The sequence below is a fragment of the Vanacampus margaritifer genome, chromosome 11 (genome assembly GCF_051991255.1).
Source record: "Vanacampus margaritifer isolate UIUO_Vmar chromosome 11, RoL_Vmar_1.0, whole genome shotgun sequence".
In the NCBI taxonomy this organism is placed as follows: Eukaryota; Metazoa; Chordata; class Actinopteri; order Syngnathiformes; family Syngnathidae; genus Vanacampus; species Vanacampus margaritifer.
The window spans coordinates 13,749,571-13,766,476 of record NC_135442.1 but is presented as its reverse complement, the minus strand read 5'-3'; the positions used below and the strand labels follow the sequence as shown (position 1 = coordinate 13,766,476).

General features: G+C 41.4%; 2 protein-coding genes across 2 annotated transcripts; both read left to right on the top strand.

Moving 5' to 3' along the window:
• The first annotated feature begins 1,202 nt into the window (after positions 1-1,202).
• On the top strand, positions 1,203-8,089 carry LOC144059999 (NXPE family member 3-like). Its single transcript, XM_077579060.1, has 5 exons — positions 1,203-1,339; positions 3,066-3,850; positions 4,465-4,535; positions 4,615-4,818; positions 5,824-8,089. The coding sequence occupies exons 1-5, from the start codon at positions 1,253-1,255 to the stop codon at positions 6,387-6,389; spliced, it is 1,713 nt and encodes a 570-aa protein (XP_077435186.1). The 5' UTR covers positions 1,203-1,252; the 3' UTR covers positions 6,390-8,089.
• Positions 8,090-8,487: 398 nt separating this feature from the next.
• LOC144059998 (NXPE family member 3-like) lies at positions 8,488-16,823 on the top strand. Its single transcript, XM_077579059.1, has 5 exons — positions 8,488-8,595; positions 10,062-10,846; positions 12,961-13,031; positions 13,113-13,316; positions 15,651-16,823. The coding sequence occupies exons 1-5, from the start codon at positions 8,503-8,505 to the stop codon at positions 16,214-16,216; spliced, it is 1,719 nt and encodes a 572-aa protein (XP_077435185.1). The 5' UTR covers positions 8,488-8,502; the 3' UTR covers positions 16,217-16,823.
• Positions 16,824-16,906: the final 83 nt, after the last annotated feature.

Genomic DNA, 16,906 nt, shown 5'->3' with positions numbered 1-16,906 from the left:
TTTTTTTTCTTTTCTTGCACTAGCCACTACTACGACGGCTTATTAGGGCCACGTATAAATATATTTTTTTAGAGGGCGGGGGAAATACTCCAATTTTTAAAAAATTTGCCACTTTGTAAACTCGCAAATTTGCAACTTTATAAACTTGCAAATTTACGAGTTTTTTTTCTCGCAAATTTGCAAGTTTATGAAGTGGCAAATTTGTGACTTTATATATTGGCAGACAGAGAGAAAAAAAGTCAAAAACCTACGAAAAATATACGTCTAATCATGTGAGGATCCGTTGGTGGTTAATGGGACACTGTTTATAAAATGAAAAGGCTGGGTGGAGACAGATTCATTCTTAAATTAAAACTTTACTTGTCATTTGCAGCAGGCAGAGCAACAACACTTCCTGATCCCCTATCAACTGACTAACACTATCCAATCAGATGCTAGCATACCATAGGTAAATGCAAGTGAATGACGGAGAGCAGCAGATTTGACACATCTATTTAGATACTTCTACAAAAAAAAATACAAAAATGTATGATTGTGTAAAGAATAATTCTGGAAACATAAATGTACAAGTAAATATACATTTTACCAAATTAACTTAAATGCTTGATCATCCAGGTGTGGACCTTTGCAAAGCGAGGCGTCTTTGTCGCTGGCCAGTGGCCGTACACAACGGTTCAAAGAGCGAATGCTTAACATGATATGGTTAATCTATGCTAAAGCAATTACTATGTATTTAGAGAAATACACGTAGCGCATTTCTCTTAGGTTTTTGTCGCAAATTTGCGACAGAAAAAACTCGTCAATTTGCGAGTGTATAAAGCGGCAAAACATTTTTTTTTATCTGAATATTGCCCCCGCCTTCTAAAAAAAATATATATTTATACGTGGCCCTAATATGCTGTCGTACACGACACATGAAGTTTGTTCCTTCATTTTTTCTTGGATTAGCCTCTTTCCCTTCCTTTACACTTAAATAATAATAATAATAAATAAATCTCTTTGCATTTGAATCTGTTAGCGTTTCCAGAGTAATAGCAATAATAACAAACTGTGTATGTATATATATATACACCGCGCGTTGTAGCGTGGTGCCGTTCAGCTCTAATCCAGCAGTCCTGCGTAATGGGTGAGGTTACAGGATGGAGCCAACGTGTGTGTGGGGCAGAATGGCAGGTCGGGGCGGGGCGGTGGGTTGACGTCACCATTACTGCAGCAACGACAGGTAATCAACACGATCAAAGTTACGGTCAATATGTCTGTAAATGTTTGGAAATATATTCTCATCATCCTCACCATGTTCGGCATCATACTTCTCCTGCGCAACATCACAACCGAGGAAGTAAGAGAACTTTGTTCGATCTTTTTTTTTTTTTTTGCATGATGAAGAAATTGTAGGCTACTCATACGTTTCCTGTTGGCAGAATTTGTGAGATATACACTTTTCTTTATAGAAAAGAAAACATGAATGATCAACAAAACACATTATTTCTATTTTTTTTATTGGAATCCAATTAAACTAACCACAAGGCATTTCGGAATAGCTCGCTCAGGTTCTTGCTTGAATGCACAAATAATTAAAAACTCAACACAACATAGCAATTATTTCTTTAGTATGATAGGTATTTTTAACGTTTTTTTGTTGTTGATTTTTTAATGTTGAATTTATTTACTTTGTTTGTTGAAATGTTTACAATGTATTTTTCTTGTTTGCCTTAGTTTACTAAATTTATTTGTATTACTTTAGTATATTTGTGTTTGTTTATATACAGAATATAACCCTAATGAGGTGAGATATTTTCTATAAACCCTTTTTTGGGTTTTCTGATCTCAACGCACAATTTCTTACTAGTCTTACACGTTATTATATATTTTTGTTGTCTATATGCAAAATAAATAAATACAAATAAAATACAAACACAAAAATAGCATATATTTTCATTTGTAAAAGGATCCCCTATAGCTGAATGTCAACGGCACCAGCTAGTCTTCCAGGGATATAAAAAAAAGTCTTACTCTCAAACATATCAGTCATATAGACATCTTATTATCATAGTATACAAACCCTATAATTCGAATGAAATTGGGAGGTTGTGTCAAACATAAAGAAATACAGAATACAATGATTGGCAAATCCTTTTTGACCTATAATTTCTCACATTTTGAATGGTTGCCTGCAAAACGCTTGCAAAAAATATGGGACAGGGGCAGAAAAAGATTGGGAAAGGTGAGGAATGCTCAAAAAGCACCTGTTTAAAGCATTCCACAGGTGAACAAGTTAATTAAAACAGGTGAATGTCATGATTGGATAGAGCATTCTTGAAAGGGTCAGTTGTTCACAAGCAGGGATGGGGCGTGACACTTATTTTTTCATAAACCTTTTACACAACATCCCGACTTAATAGGAAATTGGGGTTTGTAGCCCATACATTGTGTGTTTGCGGAAGTGTTTAAAACAACACTTTTGTGAAGTGAAAAATTGCATTACACTTTGCAATGAATGGCATTTAAAAAAGTTATTTATCTTAACGGCAATCATTTCAACCCAACAAAACAGGGAAGATAAGGCTCAGCGTTAGATATACTTGTAAAACTGGATTATTGCTCGGCTGTCACTTGGCAGTGAATGGCATTTAATGAATTTATTTATTTATTTTAATAGCAATCCTTCCCACCGAAACGAGCAGGGAACAAAACAATGTCATCGGTGATAGACGTACTTGTAAAACTGGATTACTGCTCGGCTGTCAAGTGATGTTTCGTGAAGGGGGGGCAGCTAGGCCTGTCATGGTGCCATTTGCATGCGTGTTGGTTTACATATGTCATCAACATCCTGTTGCACTTTTTCAATCCCTCTTCTGGCTGTAAACTTGCTCACAACTGTGGGAGGTGGGACTCACACACGTACAAACATACACACCCATACACGTGTAAATATTAACCACATTTTGATTAATTGCAGCCATACAGTAGGTCACACATGAGAAAGTCCGCCACTCTGCAGTGTGCACAGTTAATAAACAAAACAGCAAATGTAACTATATATGCTTGACATGTGATCTCTTCAGAGTTGGAAGTACCACACAGTGTCACCACCGTACAAGGTCCAGAACCGGAACCAATCATCAAATCCATTTAAAAACCTCCCAACATTTCCCCACAAGCGCACCTTCTGTCCTCATCTGTACCAGCCACTGTCCCCTGAAGAAGAGCTTGAGGAACGCAACCTGTTGGACTCCATCGCCTGGCCCCGGCCGCCCTCTGGCTCCGAACCACTCAACCTGTCCCAGACGAGTGACCCGGCCCACAGCCTGTTTACCATCGTAACCTCCCAAAACAACCACAGTTGGTACGTGGGCGACCAGCTGGAAGTGCAGATCCACCTGCATGACTTCAAAGGCCAACCCAAGCGCTACGGCGGCGATTTGCTGTTGGCTCGGTTGCACTCCCCAAAATACAAAGCGGGCGTGGCCGGGGAGGTGCTGGACCACAAGAACGGACTTTATTCCGCTCGATTCCCGCTTCTGTGGGAGGGCTCTGCTCAGGTCGAGGTCATGATGGTACACTCGAACGAGGCCATCGCCGTGCTGCAGCGACTGAGGGAGAAACGGCCCGATCGGGTGTACTTCTCCAGCATCTTTCGCCAAGGCAAGCGGTCTGAGAAGATGGTGTGCAACCTGTGCCTGCCGCAAGACAAGAAGAGGCCACTGTGCAACTACACGGACCTTCACACTGGTGACCCTTGGTATTGCTATAAGCCCAAAATGCTCAGCTGTGACACCAGAAACAACCACTTCATGGGAGGCCCCCTCAAAAACATCATCAGCAACAAGGAGGCTTTGCTCTTTCAGAGGTTTGTACACTCAATGATTGTTTGACGTGAGCTTGTTCCAATGGTATCTCAAACAGAACAAGCTGTTGACCCACAAATCACATTTGGGTTATTGGAAATGTGTCTAAACAACACTTGGTTTGTCATCCCTGTATGATCTGATGAAAATCTATTTGAAACCAAACAATCTAGTTAGTACAGTACTTCAAACTAAGCTGTCTGTGGACCAACCAATACCAGGGGGGGGGGTTAAGCTTAGAATTGTCTGACTAAACAATTTTATTCTCGCACCAACTTCAGCCTGAAAATCCTGTCTGAGATTCTTTTCTGTGTCATTGAATAAGATGGAGCTGTTGGATGGATCATCCTAAAATTGTCAGTCTATACAGTTGTGTTCAAAAGACATGTAAAATTAACAATCTGTTGTCTCCGAAAATTGCGTTTCCAGCAGAGGGTGAGGAGTAGAACTTCGTTGAAACCCTGCATGACCTTTCATTCAGTTAGGGTACTTCTTAGTGTCATAAAGGATGGGATTAATTTTAGGGTTATGGCCAGTACCGTTGGAAAAGTTCACCCTTAGATCCCTTTAGTATCTAATAGTTGCTATTCCTGTTGTATGCACTTTTTGACATCAGTGGCGTGAACCTTAAATATCCCATCCATGCTTCCACGTCGGACACCATCGTCGTGCTGCCTCCCAGGAAAGGTACTGTTCACCTTCAGAATAATGATTTTCACTTTTCGGGGATGACGATTAGTCACCTCATTGTCTGCCATCAATGTAGAAAACGGCAGTCAAATACATGATCGTGTGAAGCTGGCAACATCTGGATACTACTACCAGGGTATTTGGAGGCCATTGGGTGGCGTAACCAAGCGCCAGTTTGATGGGGCGTCCATTACTCAGTGTTTGACCAACAAGTTGGTCTACTTATACGGCGACTCCACCATGCGCCAGTGGTTCGAGTACCTCGTCACTGTGCTTCCAGGTGAGTGTGTCTCTTAGCTTTGTGGGGGATTGGTGGACAGTTGTGGGATAAGCATTTACACTTTGTACTTAAGTGAGTAAAGACACTTGCAAAAAAAAAAAAAAAAAAAAGCAAACAAGATCCGGATTCCTTTATTGACGCTGTTTAAAACCTATGTTTGATTCCTTGTTGATTTTCTTCACATTAAGATACTCAAATGATACAAATGTTAACTATACTAATCATAGAAAGATAGAGAAGTGTTTGAAGACATGAATGAAAGAAAGAGAGGAGGGGATACCTCAATCAATCTGTGAATAGTGTTGACATTATTAACATTTTTATTGGTTTATTTTACATTTTAGCTGTTTTACATTTCATTATAGATGTGTTGATGAAGGTGTAATTATGTTGACCTGATATAACCTGTGTGAGTAATGCTTTTGACATTCTTGCTATCTTTTCTACTGTTTTCCCAGAAATGAGAAAGTTAAAATGTTTCTATGTTTATCTAAGAAGTCTAGTTGCTGTTCGTTAGAAATCCGGTTGTCAAAAGTTCAAGGACGATCTAGTTTACTGGGAAAATGCAAACTCATTCTGTGCCTCACGGGATGACAGAGGCGTTTCCTCATGTTTTCAATAAAGAGACTGTGTGGGCAAAAGAAGACACACACATTGGATGACACTGCTTGGGTGATGTGCAACTGTGTGACCAGAGATCTCTGTAATAAACCAACCTTGCAAGGACCCTCTCCACCAGAATCTCATCTTGCAATTATTTGAACACGCAAACGATTACAATTAATGGTAATTCCTTCAATAGGTATCAGATGTAGTTTGAAAAACAGACAAACAACCTTTGGTCCTTAGCATTAAGTAACCAAAGAGTAGCTCTCACTCAGTTGTTAACCCTTGCACAAGACCATGCCACATCTGAGCTTTTCTGATTTGTGAAAGATACTGAACCCCGAGTTGCTCCTTACCAGTTCTTTCCTCTTATGTAGCTTTATTGTTTCTGCCCTGCAGGGATCAAGGAATTCAGACAGGAGCGTACCTTAATGGTGGGGCCCTGTATGGCGGTGGACAGCACCCACAACATTTTACTCAAGTATTACTTCCACGGCCCACCCGTCGTCACCCGCAACAATATCATGGCACACAAGTTACGCTACATCGCCAACGAGCTGGACGGCCTGACCGGTGGTCCCAACACGGTGGTGGCCCTCAGCATCTGGGCTCACTTCACTCCTTTCCCCGTGGAGGTGTACATACACCGCCTCCGGCATATCCGCAAGGCAGTGGTGCGACTCCTGGACCGGGCGCCGCGCACGATGGTGGTGGTCCGTATGGTCAACCCTAGGGCCCTGACTCGGGATCTCAGCCTGGTCTTCAGTGACTGGTTTTCGCTGCAACTGAACGCCGTGCTGCATGCCACGTTCAAGGATCTCAACGTTATGTGGGTGGACGCCTGGCAGATGTGCGCGGCTCACTATCTACCTCACAACCTGCACCCTCCTAAGGCCATTGTCAAAAATATGGTAGACATGATGTTGTCTTACGTTTGCCATAACGGGACCAGGAACGTTGTATGATTTTCCTTGATTGATTGAACCAAGTTGTAAGTGTAATCCAGTATAGCGCTTCGCCTTGGTATGAACTGCGATGAATTGTTTCGTTCTCTGCGACAAAGTGGTGATCCGTAGTCAGTGATGTGCGGCTAGGATAGGCAAAGTAGGCACTGCCTACCCCAGGCTGAAATGTAAGTTGAAACCGTTTGGCTTTTTCTATTTATTTAAATTATTTCTCTCATTTCAAAAAGCCTACACTACCTAAAGGTTTAAAAGTGACAACATTTGGTGATTTTCATACTTCAATTAAAAATGACTCATTACTTCGTCTGGCCTGCAGGCAAAAATGCAGCAAAAATTATCCTCCTGAAGGCACACAGCTACTGTGCTATTCCCAGGCCTGTGTAGCGATGTGTGTTCGCGCATGCGTAGTCAGTTTCCCAGTAGAAAAGTAGTTTACGGAAATAGGCAGATCTCTACGCAGCCTTTTTACGTGGCTGTATTATTTCTATGCGAACGTACGTTCGTTCAGTGCATTCGTGAATTCAAAACACACTTAGTGCACAGCAAAGCGGTAAGATGACGCAACTCTGGAGAATATAAAAAATGTTCTCGCCTATCTTTTGAGGGAGAACGCCATCTTTTGAAGGATGGCAGACCAACGCCTTAGTTATCGGAGCTTCAGCTAAGTAAGGGACAAAGAATTATTCATATTTTTCACAAAGAATGGTGCAAAAGGAAATAACTGGCTGTTTCACTTTACATGGTGTTTAGCATTGGTATTGCTATTGCTAGCTGGATTTTGTGAGGATTTAGGCTGTTTTAAAGGGAGATATTCACTTTATTACATTCTTTCCGGGCGGGTGTGAAATGGTCCGTTTTTCGTTGTGCGGCAAATGGGAGGCAGAGCGCACTGCAACGGCACTGGAATGTTTACTGTGGCTAACAGACTGTGCACTAGCTGACGGTGGCCCAGAACTTTAGCGGAGTGGCAAGTGTTGAGCTGCTGCACCTGAGGCGGTGGGTATGAACCCCGCTTGAAATGAAAATAAAAGATTGCGTAGAAAAAAAAAATTACGACTTCAAAAGAGTAGCGTTTTTTTGTTTTATTTTCTACCCATACAGAGGAGGCATATGTTAAAATAGTTTGAATGTATGACATATTTTCTCTGAGTATCAAGTATCTCGAGGTCAGGCTGAGTGTCCTCTTTTTTTGAGAAATGAAAATATGGTCACCCTAGGATACGTTGTACACTCACCTGCCGACACAGAAATTTGTAATTGGTGTGTGCATCTCGATGTACGACTGCCTGCCTACCCAAACCTCGAGCTCACTGCACGTCACTGTCCGTAGTCAGAGATGGACTGGGAATAAAATTCACACAGGTTTTTTGATCCACTGCACACGCTCATCATTCTCTTTTTCTAATCAGTTAATTACTTGCACAATTTAAAATAAAAAAAGACCCCAATAGTTTGACATAAATTTATCATTTACTAGTCAATATGGATTTTAGTTCAAAATAAATCAATAATAAACAGTAGGGAACCTATAAAACTGCAGTTTTAAATTATTTCCCTATTTCTCACTTCTTCTTGTATTTGTTCCCAGGTACTTCCATTTATGTCACATACTTTGTTGCACTTATTACAATTGTTTTTCTTCTCTAGGCTGTTGGGTGAAACTGATTACTTCAGCAATAAAATACAGAAAGTACACCTTATTCACTCTCACTAAGTCTGTTTGTTCAAATGCGTTTCTTGCACCATTTTAGCTGCCTCTGCATATGCTATTTTTTCCCCTTCATTTTTACTTGTATTATTGCAGCCTTTTTCCTCACTTTACACGTTTATGAATCACCTTTTGTTCCACTCTACAATCCGAACTTTTCACTCTCACTTCATATGCTGCACAAGTTTTCCTTCCTTGGGCTATCCGCTTATTTCTCAATTCACTTCAGCGCTTTCGCCTGCATGTCCGTCGTGTGTTCAAGCATTGCCAGCTGCATTCAGGAAGTGTTGCTTCGTGGATGGAGCCAGCGTGCTTACGAGACAGAAGGGCAGGTCTCTACAGCGGGGTGACGTCATCGTTACTGCAACGACGGCAGGTAATCACCACGATAAAGTCAGGGTCGCCATGTCCGTAAATGTTTGGAATTGGAAATCTGTCCTCATCATTCTCACCCTGTTCGGCTTTATCTTACTCCTGCGCAACATAACCATTGAGGAGGTAAGAGAACTTTGTTTAAAAAAATAATGTTTTATTTTATTTTGCATGCTGAAGTTGTAGGCTACTCGTACGTTTCGTGTATACCTTGGCAGAACGTGTAAGGTGTGTACTTTATTTTCTGTTGAGAAAGCATGAGTGATGAACGAAAAATGTATTCTATTTTAATTGAATTCCAAATAAATTACAAGGCATTTTGGAATACTATAGCTCGGGATATAGATCAGGCGGTCCTAGCCTGAATGCACAAATAAGTAGCTCAACAGAACATTATATTGTCAACATGACAGCTTTCTTATTCACGATTAAAAGATAAAATAAATAAGTGTTGAATAGGCCTGTATTTACAATATTTATTTGTGCAAATTCCCACAGTGTGTTTTTCTTGTATACCCTTGGTAGAACTTTTTTTTTTTTTTTAAATGAAGACGTATGAGGTGAGATTTTTTTTTTATAAAAGTTTTTTTTGGGGGGGGGGTTCTGTTCTCACCTGCACATTTTTTTCTAATGTTACTGGTCATGTTATTATATTGTTTTGTTGTCTATATTCAAAATAAATAAATACAAAAATAGTATATTTTTATTGATTTATTTAAAATGATTCCTTTTAGCTTCCAGTCTTCCAGTGATCCAAAAAAACCTACATTAAAAGGCCATACTGTCAATATATCAGTCACGTAGACATCTTAATATCATATTATACACAATATAATTCCAATGAAATTGGGATGTTATGTCAAACCTAAAGAAAAACAGAATACAATGATTGGCAAATCATTTTTTACCTATAATTCCTCTCATTTTGAATTTGTTGCCTGCAACACGTTAAAAAAAAGAAAAGACAGGTGCGACAAATTAAAAAAAGCACACGTTTAGAGCATTCCACAGTTGAACAAGTTAATTGAAAACAGGTGAATGTCATGACTGGATATCAAATCAGCATTCCCGAAAGGGTCAGTTATTCACAAGCGAGGATGAGGCGTGAACAGATAAACCATTTGTGTTGTGAAATCTTACCTTTTCACTTTGCAGTGAATGGCATTTAAACAAGTTATCTTAACAGAAATCCTTCCCACCAAACAGAGCAGGGAACAAAACAATGTCATCGGTGATAGACGTACTTGTAAAACTGGATTACTGCTCGGCTGTCAAGTGATATTTCGTGAAGGGGGGGCAGCTAGGCCTGTCATGGTGTCATTTGCATGCGTGTTGGTTTATATATGTCATCAACATCCTGTTGCACTTTTTCAATCCCTCTTCTGGCTGTAAACTTGCTCACAACTGTGGGAGGTGGGACTCACACACATACAAACATACACACCCATACACGTGTAAATATTAACCACATTTTGATTAATTGCAGCCATACAGTAGGTCACACATGAGAAAGCCCGCCACTCTGCAGTGTGCACAGTTAATAAACAAAACAGCAAATGTAACTATATATGCTTGACATGTGATCTCTTCAGAGTTGGAAGTACCACACAATGTCACCACCGTACAAGGTCCAGAACCGGAACCAATCATCAAATCCATTTAAAAACCTCCCAACATTTCCCCACAAGCGCACCTTCTGTCCTCATCTGTACCAGCCACTGTCCCCTGAAGAAGAGCTTGAGGAACGCAACCTGTTGGACTCCATCGCCTGGCCCCGGCCGCCCTCTGGCTCCGAACCACTCAACCTGTCCCAGACGAGTGACCCGGCCCACAGCCTGTTCACCATCGTAACCTCCCAAAACAACCACAGTTGGTACGTGGGCGACCAGCTGGAAGTGCAGATCCACCTGCATGACTTCAAAGGCCAACCCAAGCGCTACGGCGGCGATTTGCTGTTGGCTCGGTTGCACTCCCCAAAATACAAAGCGGGCGTGGCCGGGGAGGTGCTGGACCACAAGAACGGACTTTATTCCGCTCGATTCCCGCTTCTGTGGGAGGGCTCTGCTCAGGTCGAGGTCATGATGGTACACTCGAACGAGGCCATCGCCGTGCTGCAGCGACTGAGGGAGAAACGGCCCGATCGGGTGTACTTCTCCAGCATCTTTCGCCAAGGCAAGCGGTCTGAGAAGATGGTCTGCAACCTGTGCCTGCCGCAAGACAAGAAGAGGCCACTGTGCAACTACACGGACCTTCACACTGGTGACCCTTGGTATTGCTATAAGCCCAAAATGCTCAGCTGTGACACCAGAAACAACCACTTCGTGGAAAGCGCACTCAAAAACATCATCAGCAACAAGGAGGCTTTGCTCTTTCAGAAGTTTGTACACTCAATAAATATTTGACATAAGCTGTTCCAAAGGTAATCCAAACAGAACAAGCTGTTGACCCAAAAATCACATTTAGGTTATTGTAAATGTCATCTCTAAAGTACTTCTAAACAGCGCTTCATAACCGAAAATCTATTTCTGTTTTATGACTTCCTAGTGTCATCGAAGGACGGGAGCTAGGTTTTAAGGATTTGGCTGGTACCATTACAATACACTCTGAAAACAGTTGGGTCAAAAGTAACCCAATTATGGATAAGCAATGGACCGATCCACTTAATGGGTCAATTTGACCCAACTTTCTAGGTTGTTTTATACAAAATGACCTATATTTTTGACCCAGGTAAATGATCTGACCAATATATATGAGTTGTTTTACACTGAAAGACCCATTTCTTGACTCAAAGTTGGGTCAAATCGACCCAAGTTGGGGATCGGTCCATTTTTGACCCATAGTTGAGTTATATTTGACCCAACTGTTTTTAAAGTGTACCATCCATTTTCTACCGCATATCCGGGGTCGGGTCACGGAGGCAGTAGCACTGAAGCCCAGACTTCCATTTCCCCAGCCACTTCGTCCAATTCCTCCAGAGGATCCCAAGGGACATAGTCTCTGCCGGTGGGACATGCCCGGGATACCTCAACATGGAGGCGTCCAGGAAGCATCCTAACTAGATGCCCAAGCTACACTAAACAGTTGGGTCAAAAGTAACCCAATTACGGATCAAAAATTGACCAATCCACTTTATGGGTCAATTTGACCCAACTTTGAGTCAAGAAATGGGTTTTTCAGTGTAAAACAACTGATAAATATTGGTCAGAGCCTTTACTTGGGTCAAAAATGTATATCATTTTGTATAAAACAACCCAGAAAGTTGGGTCAAAGATTTGACCCAAGTAGAGGATTGATACATTTTTGGATTATTTTTAACCCAACTGTTTTTAGAGTGTATGCTGCTCCGCTCAACGTGGAGGAGCAGTGGCGATTGATAACCTCCAGGATGGCCTTGATTCAGAGAGCTAAAACACCGTGTGCAGGAAATTCATTTTGGCCGCTTGTATCTTGCTCTTTTGGTCACAACCCACAGCTCATAGGTCAGGGTAGGACCAGTAAATCGGTAGCTTTGCTTTTTTGGCTCAAGGCCTTCTTCACCACAACAGATCTACACAGAGCCCACATCACAGCAGACACTGCACCGATCTGCCTGTTGATCTCCCGCTCCATCCTGCCTTCATTCAGCTTGGGGCAGGATCTCATCGCAGAGCTGGAGAGGGCTCACTGCTCCAGTTTCCGATTTAGGACCATAGTCTCAGATTTGGAGGTATTGATTTCATTCCAACCGCTTCACATTTGGCTGTGAACCACTTCAGTGAGAGCTGTATGTAACACATCACTTGCAAAGATGCTGGACCTCAATGTCTTGGCTGCACCTAGAAATTCTGCCCATAAATAATATGGCCAGAATTGGCGAAAAAGGGCAGTCTTGGCAGAAGCCAACTCTTAGTGGAAATGAATCTGACTTACTGTGGGAATGTGGACCAAAGTCTGACAACGGTGATACAGGGGCCCGTGTCTGGTCCGCTGACCCGAGGTGAAACTTCAGGATGGATCATGTTAAAATTGTCTGGGTAGAACATTTATTCAGCCCTGCACAGTTGTGTTCTAAAGGCATTTAAAAATATCACCAAGTCTGGTTTCCATGTCTCCCTCCTTCAACACAGCTGAATCTAACGATCAGCTCATCAGCAAGCTTTGAGAAAGCCTGATAATGATCTTGATCATGAATCGGGGGTGTTGGTGGAGAGAAACATGGAAAACAGGCTGGGTAGGGGCTCTCGAGGACCGAACTTGGGCACCCCTGCAGTAGAGGTTGAGAAGTAGAACTTGGTTGAAACCCTGTATGACCTTCAATTCAGGAATTGGTTTAAAATTAAGTATCTGTAGACCCATGTATCCCAGCTGGGGTACTTTCAAGTGTTATAGATGGATGGGATTTAGGTTTTAGGATTGTGGCTGGTACCGTTGGAATAGCTCACTCTCTTTGTACAATATCATTGTAGTATCTAATTGTTGTTAATTCTGTTGTAATCCACTTTTTGACATCAGAGGCGTGAACCTTAAATATCCCATCCATGCTTCCACATCGGACACCATCGTCGTGCTGCCTTCAAAGAAAGGTACTGTTGACCTACAGAATTATAACTCTCACTTTTGGGAGATGGCGATTAGTCACCACATTGTGTCCGCCATCAATGTAGAAAATGCCAGTAAAATACCGGATCCCGTGAAGCTGGCAACATCCGGATACTACTACCAGGATATTTGGAGGCCATTGGGTGGCGTGACCAAGCGCCAGTTTGATGGGCTGTCCATCACTCAGTGCTTGGCCAACAAGTTGGTCTACTTATACGGCGACTCCACCATGCGCCAGTGGTTCGAGTACCTCGTCACTGTTCTTCCAGGTGAGTGTGTCTTAATGGCTGAATGGTGGACAGTGGTGGGAAACAAAAGTGTAAACATAGAAATGAATTGAATCAGCCCCTTGTCAATAAAAAAAATTACAATATCTGAAATGTACTTGAGCACAAACTTAGAAATAGGGATGAGAATTGATAAGAATTTTGTGATTCTGCTTCCATTATTGATGCTGTTTATGTATCTGATTCCTTGCTGATTTCCTTATTGATTCACATTTGGTGAGGGAATCAAATAATACAAATGTTTTTTTCCCCTAATAAATCACAAATCAAATAACGTACAAACTTGTCAGTGATAAGCTGGTAAACCCTATCATTCTTCTTTGCTGATTTTCTCTGGAGGTGCTTGTCCTTTAAATGCTTGCCTGGACCTCTTCGTCATTCCACCTATCAAACCATCCACCTTATTGTTCCATATTTGTATTGGCATATAGGCACAAAAACGGCATCATTCCACAACATAATCATTTCCAGAATTATGTGAAATGACATTGTTACATGTTAAAGTCGCTACAGGTTTACACATCGCTACAGTATAAAGTGTTGCCTTTTTACATTTCCTAATTATTATGAAAAATCACGATTTTAAAAACATGATTGGTGTGGTGTCTTCACATCCAATGAAAATAATTATTTATTAATAAAGAGGCATAATTATTATAGGTAATTTGAGCACATTTGTTATTTCACAAGTGTGTTTCAAACCCTTTGTATTAATCCCAAGAAGTAGCTCTCGTTTTCAAAAAGGTTGTTGACCTGCACGACATACTGTGCCACAAGAATCAGACATCTGAGCTTTCCTGCTTTACATAATCAATACAGCTCACAATTCCAGATTTTTTATTTGCTATTTTATCCTTTTACCTATTTTAAAATAATATATGAATAGTATTTTCATTAACACAGTGTCATTATTTACATTGATTTATTTATTAACTTTTCCTTTACACCAGGCCCGGACTGGGCCATCTGGAGGAGCGGGACAATTTCCGGTGGGCCGCCCTATAGTTTGGGCCACAAATCATTTTAAAATCACGCTGGAAGCAGCCCAAACATTCGTTTTGAAATCAAGAGTATCCCCATCATCTTAAATTGACTGTGTCATTGTCAATCAACTGCAACTCCAATGCTCCTTACATAGGCCATTATATTATAACACGGACTAACTGCCTTTGTTACTAAGGGTGTCACTGAGTTAACAATAATTTAATACCAAAAGTAGCAAAACTTTAATTCACAAATAGAAACAATATAACTATATTAAACCTTGTCTGTACAAAAATAACACATAAAAGAGGCAAAACACAATCACAAGTGTTACTAGGGACAGCAACAAAGCATGATGGGAAAGCCTCCTACGAGTGCGGTTGCTCTCTTCAAGTTCGCTCAGTAGTGTGCACCAGAAGTGATGAGAACAGATTTCAAAATAAGAGCACTAACAGGAAGTACAGTGTCAGCTGCCTTAATTTAGCTGGTTTAACTTCATTTGGTAAGGTGTAATATGTCTTATCCCATTTATTGTAAATTTGCGTATTATTTTCTTTTTGTCCTTTTTTTGCCCATTTTATGTTCACATACTTATAAACATTGATTGAGTGATTGTGGTCTTGTAATGACATTTAATTTAAAATTACATTTTTAATCAAATGCAATATGAATATAATTGGAGGGAATACGCATCTATTTTACATTTATAAAACAAACTGTAAAATTCTGTATGTTCATTAAAACGTGAACTAAAGTGGGACGGTCTGAGCCCTGAAACTCCAGGGCTGAAAATGAGTCCCAGTCCGGGGCCCTGCTTTACACCATGTCCACCTCTCTTATATACGGGGAATGGGAGATGATTTTTGAACAAACAGATAAATAAATAATTAATTAATTAATTAAAAATGGTGTGCATTAGTTATTTCCTTTGTATGGATTGTATCAAAAATGTACTGTCAATGCTCAATAAAGATTTTATTTAAGAAATAAATGAAGTTTGGTTTATCTGTAAACAGTTGATGATGATAGTGATTACACCCTATCAACTGAGACTATAAAATTGTTTTTCAAGACTGTTGGGGTTTGTTGTGTAGTGTTTCCTTGAAATAATGCCATAATATTTTATGTTTTTAGTGCATATAGTAGAAGTGGTACGTCAAGTCACTATATTAAAGAGGTATTTACATGTATGTGACTCTGGATGGACACAGTTATTACACTTTTAGCAGTGTTTGTGATCACGTCCAAATGTCTTGTTAAAGATGCTGAACCGCCACTTGATCTTGATCAGTAGTTTCCTCTCATGTAGCTTTATTTTCTTTTGCTCTGCAGGAATGAAGGAATTCAAACAGGAGAGTACAATAAAGGTGGGGCCCTTCATGGCGCTGGACAGCACCCACAACATTCTGCTCAAGTACCACTTCCACGGCCCGCCCATCGTCTCCAAGGCCAATGCTGTGGCACACAAGTTACGCTACATCGCCAACGAGCTGGACGGTCTGACCGGCGGTCCCAACACGGTTGTGGCGCTCAGCCTCTGGGCTCACTTCAGTCCGTTTCCTGTGGAGGTGTACATACACCGCCTCCGGCATATCCGCAAAGCGGTGGAGCGACTCTTGGACCGGGCGCCAGCGACGGTGGTTGTGGTCCGCACGCCCAACCCTAGGGCACTGGATCAGGAGCTCAGCCTGATCTTCAGCGACTGGTTTGCGCTGCAACTGGACGTCGTGCTGCGTGCCATGTTCAAGGATCTCAACGTTATGCTGGTGGACGCCTGGCAGATGTGCGTGGCGCACCAACAGCCTCACAACGTCCACCCACCTCGGGTCATTGTCAAAAATATGGTAGACATGATGTTGTCCCTCGTTTGTCGTGATGGGACCAGGACCGATGCATGATCGTAAATTGAACCAAGCTGAAAGTGCAAATCTACGGGGTCACCTTGCGAGGAAAAACAAACAAACTGTTTTTTCACCTGGGTCCGAGTCACCTGATTTTGAAGATCTGCCGATACGGGGTCCCTATCAATTCCAAGCTTATGTCACAAGTTAAAATGGCGGTCTTATGCTGCATTTGAGGAGGGTTTGAAGTTGGATTTATCCTATGAAGAGAGTCTTCCGCCCAGATTTAGTCATAACTGTTTTAATTTATTTATTTCCTCAGTAGAACTTTTATCTGTGGATGTGTCTTTGTGAGTGATGTCGCAATTTTTGCCAAGTGTCTGTAATCAATAATGTTTTTAAAGTCTTATCGTCATGACTGGGACCTCATCTATTTCCACAACAATGGGCCATTGTCTGTGGTTGAAGTGTCTGTAATCAATGATGTTTTTTTTAAAGTCTTATCTCATTGGTGGGGGCTTTGTGGTACCGCTACTTCAAGATAGTATAAGAATGTTGTGAGTCCACTGTAACTTCGCACTTGCGAGAGGCTGCCAGCCTGCCACCATTGCTGGGAGCTCGCTTGTGCCGGGAATATTCTGTAGAAATAAAAACTTCGAAGGAACTGTTCGCCGGTTTTCTTCAACACCTACTTGAAGTGTCCCAGTTCCAAAGTGTTTGAGGCAAATGTAAACAACAAAAAATGGT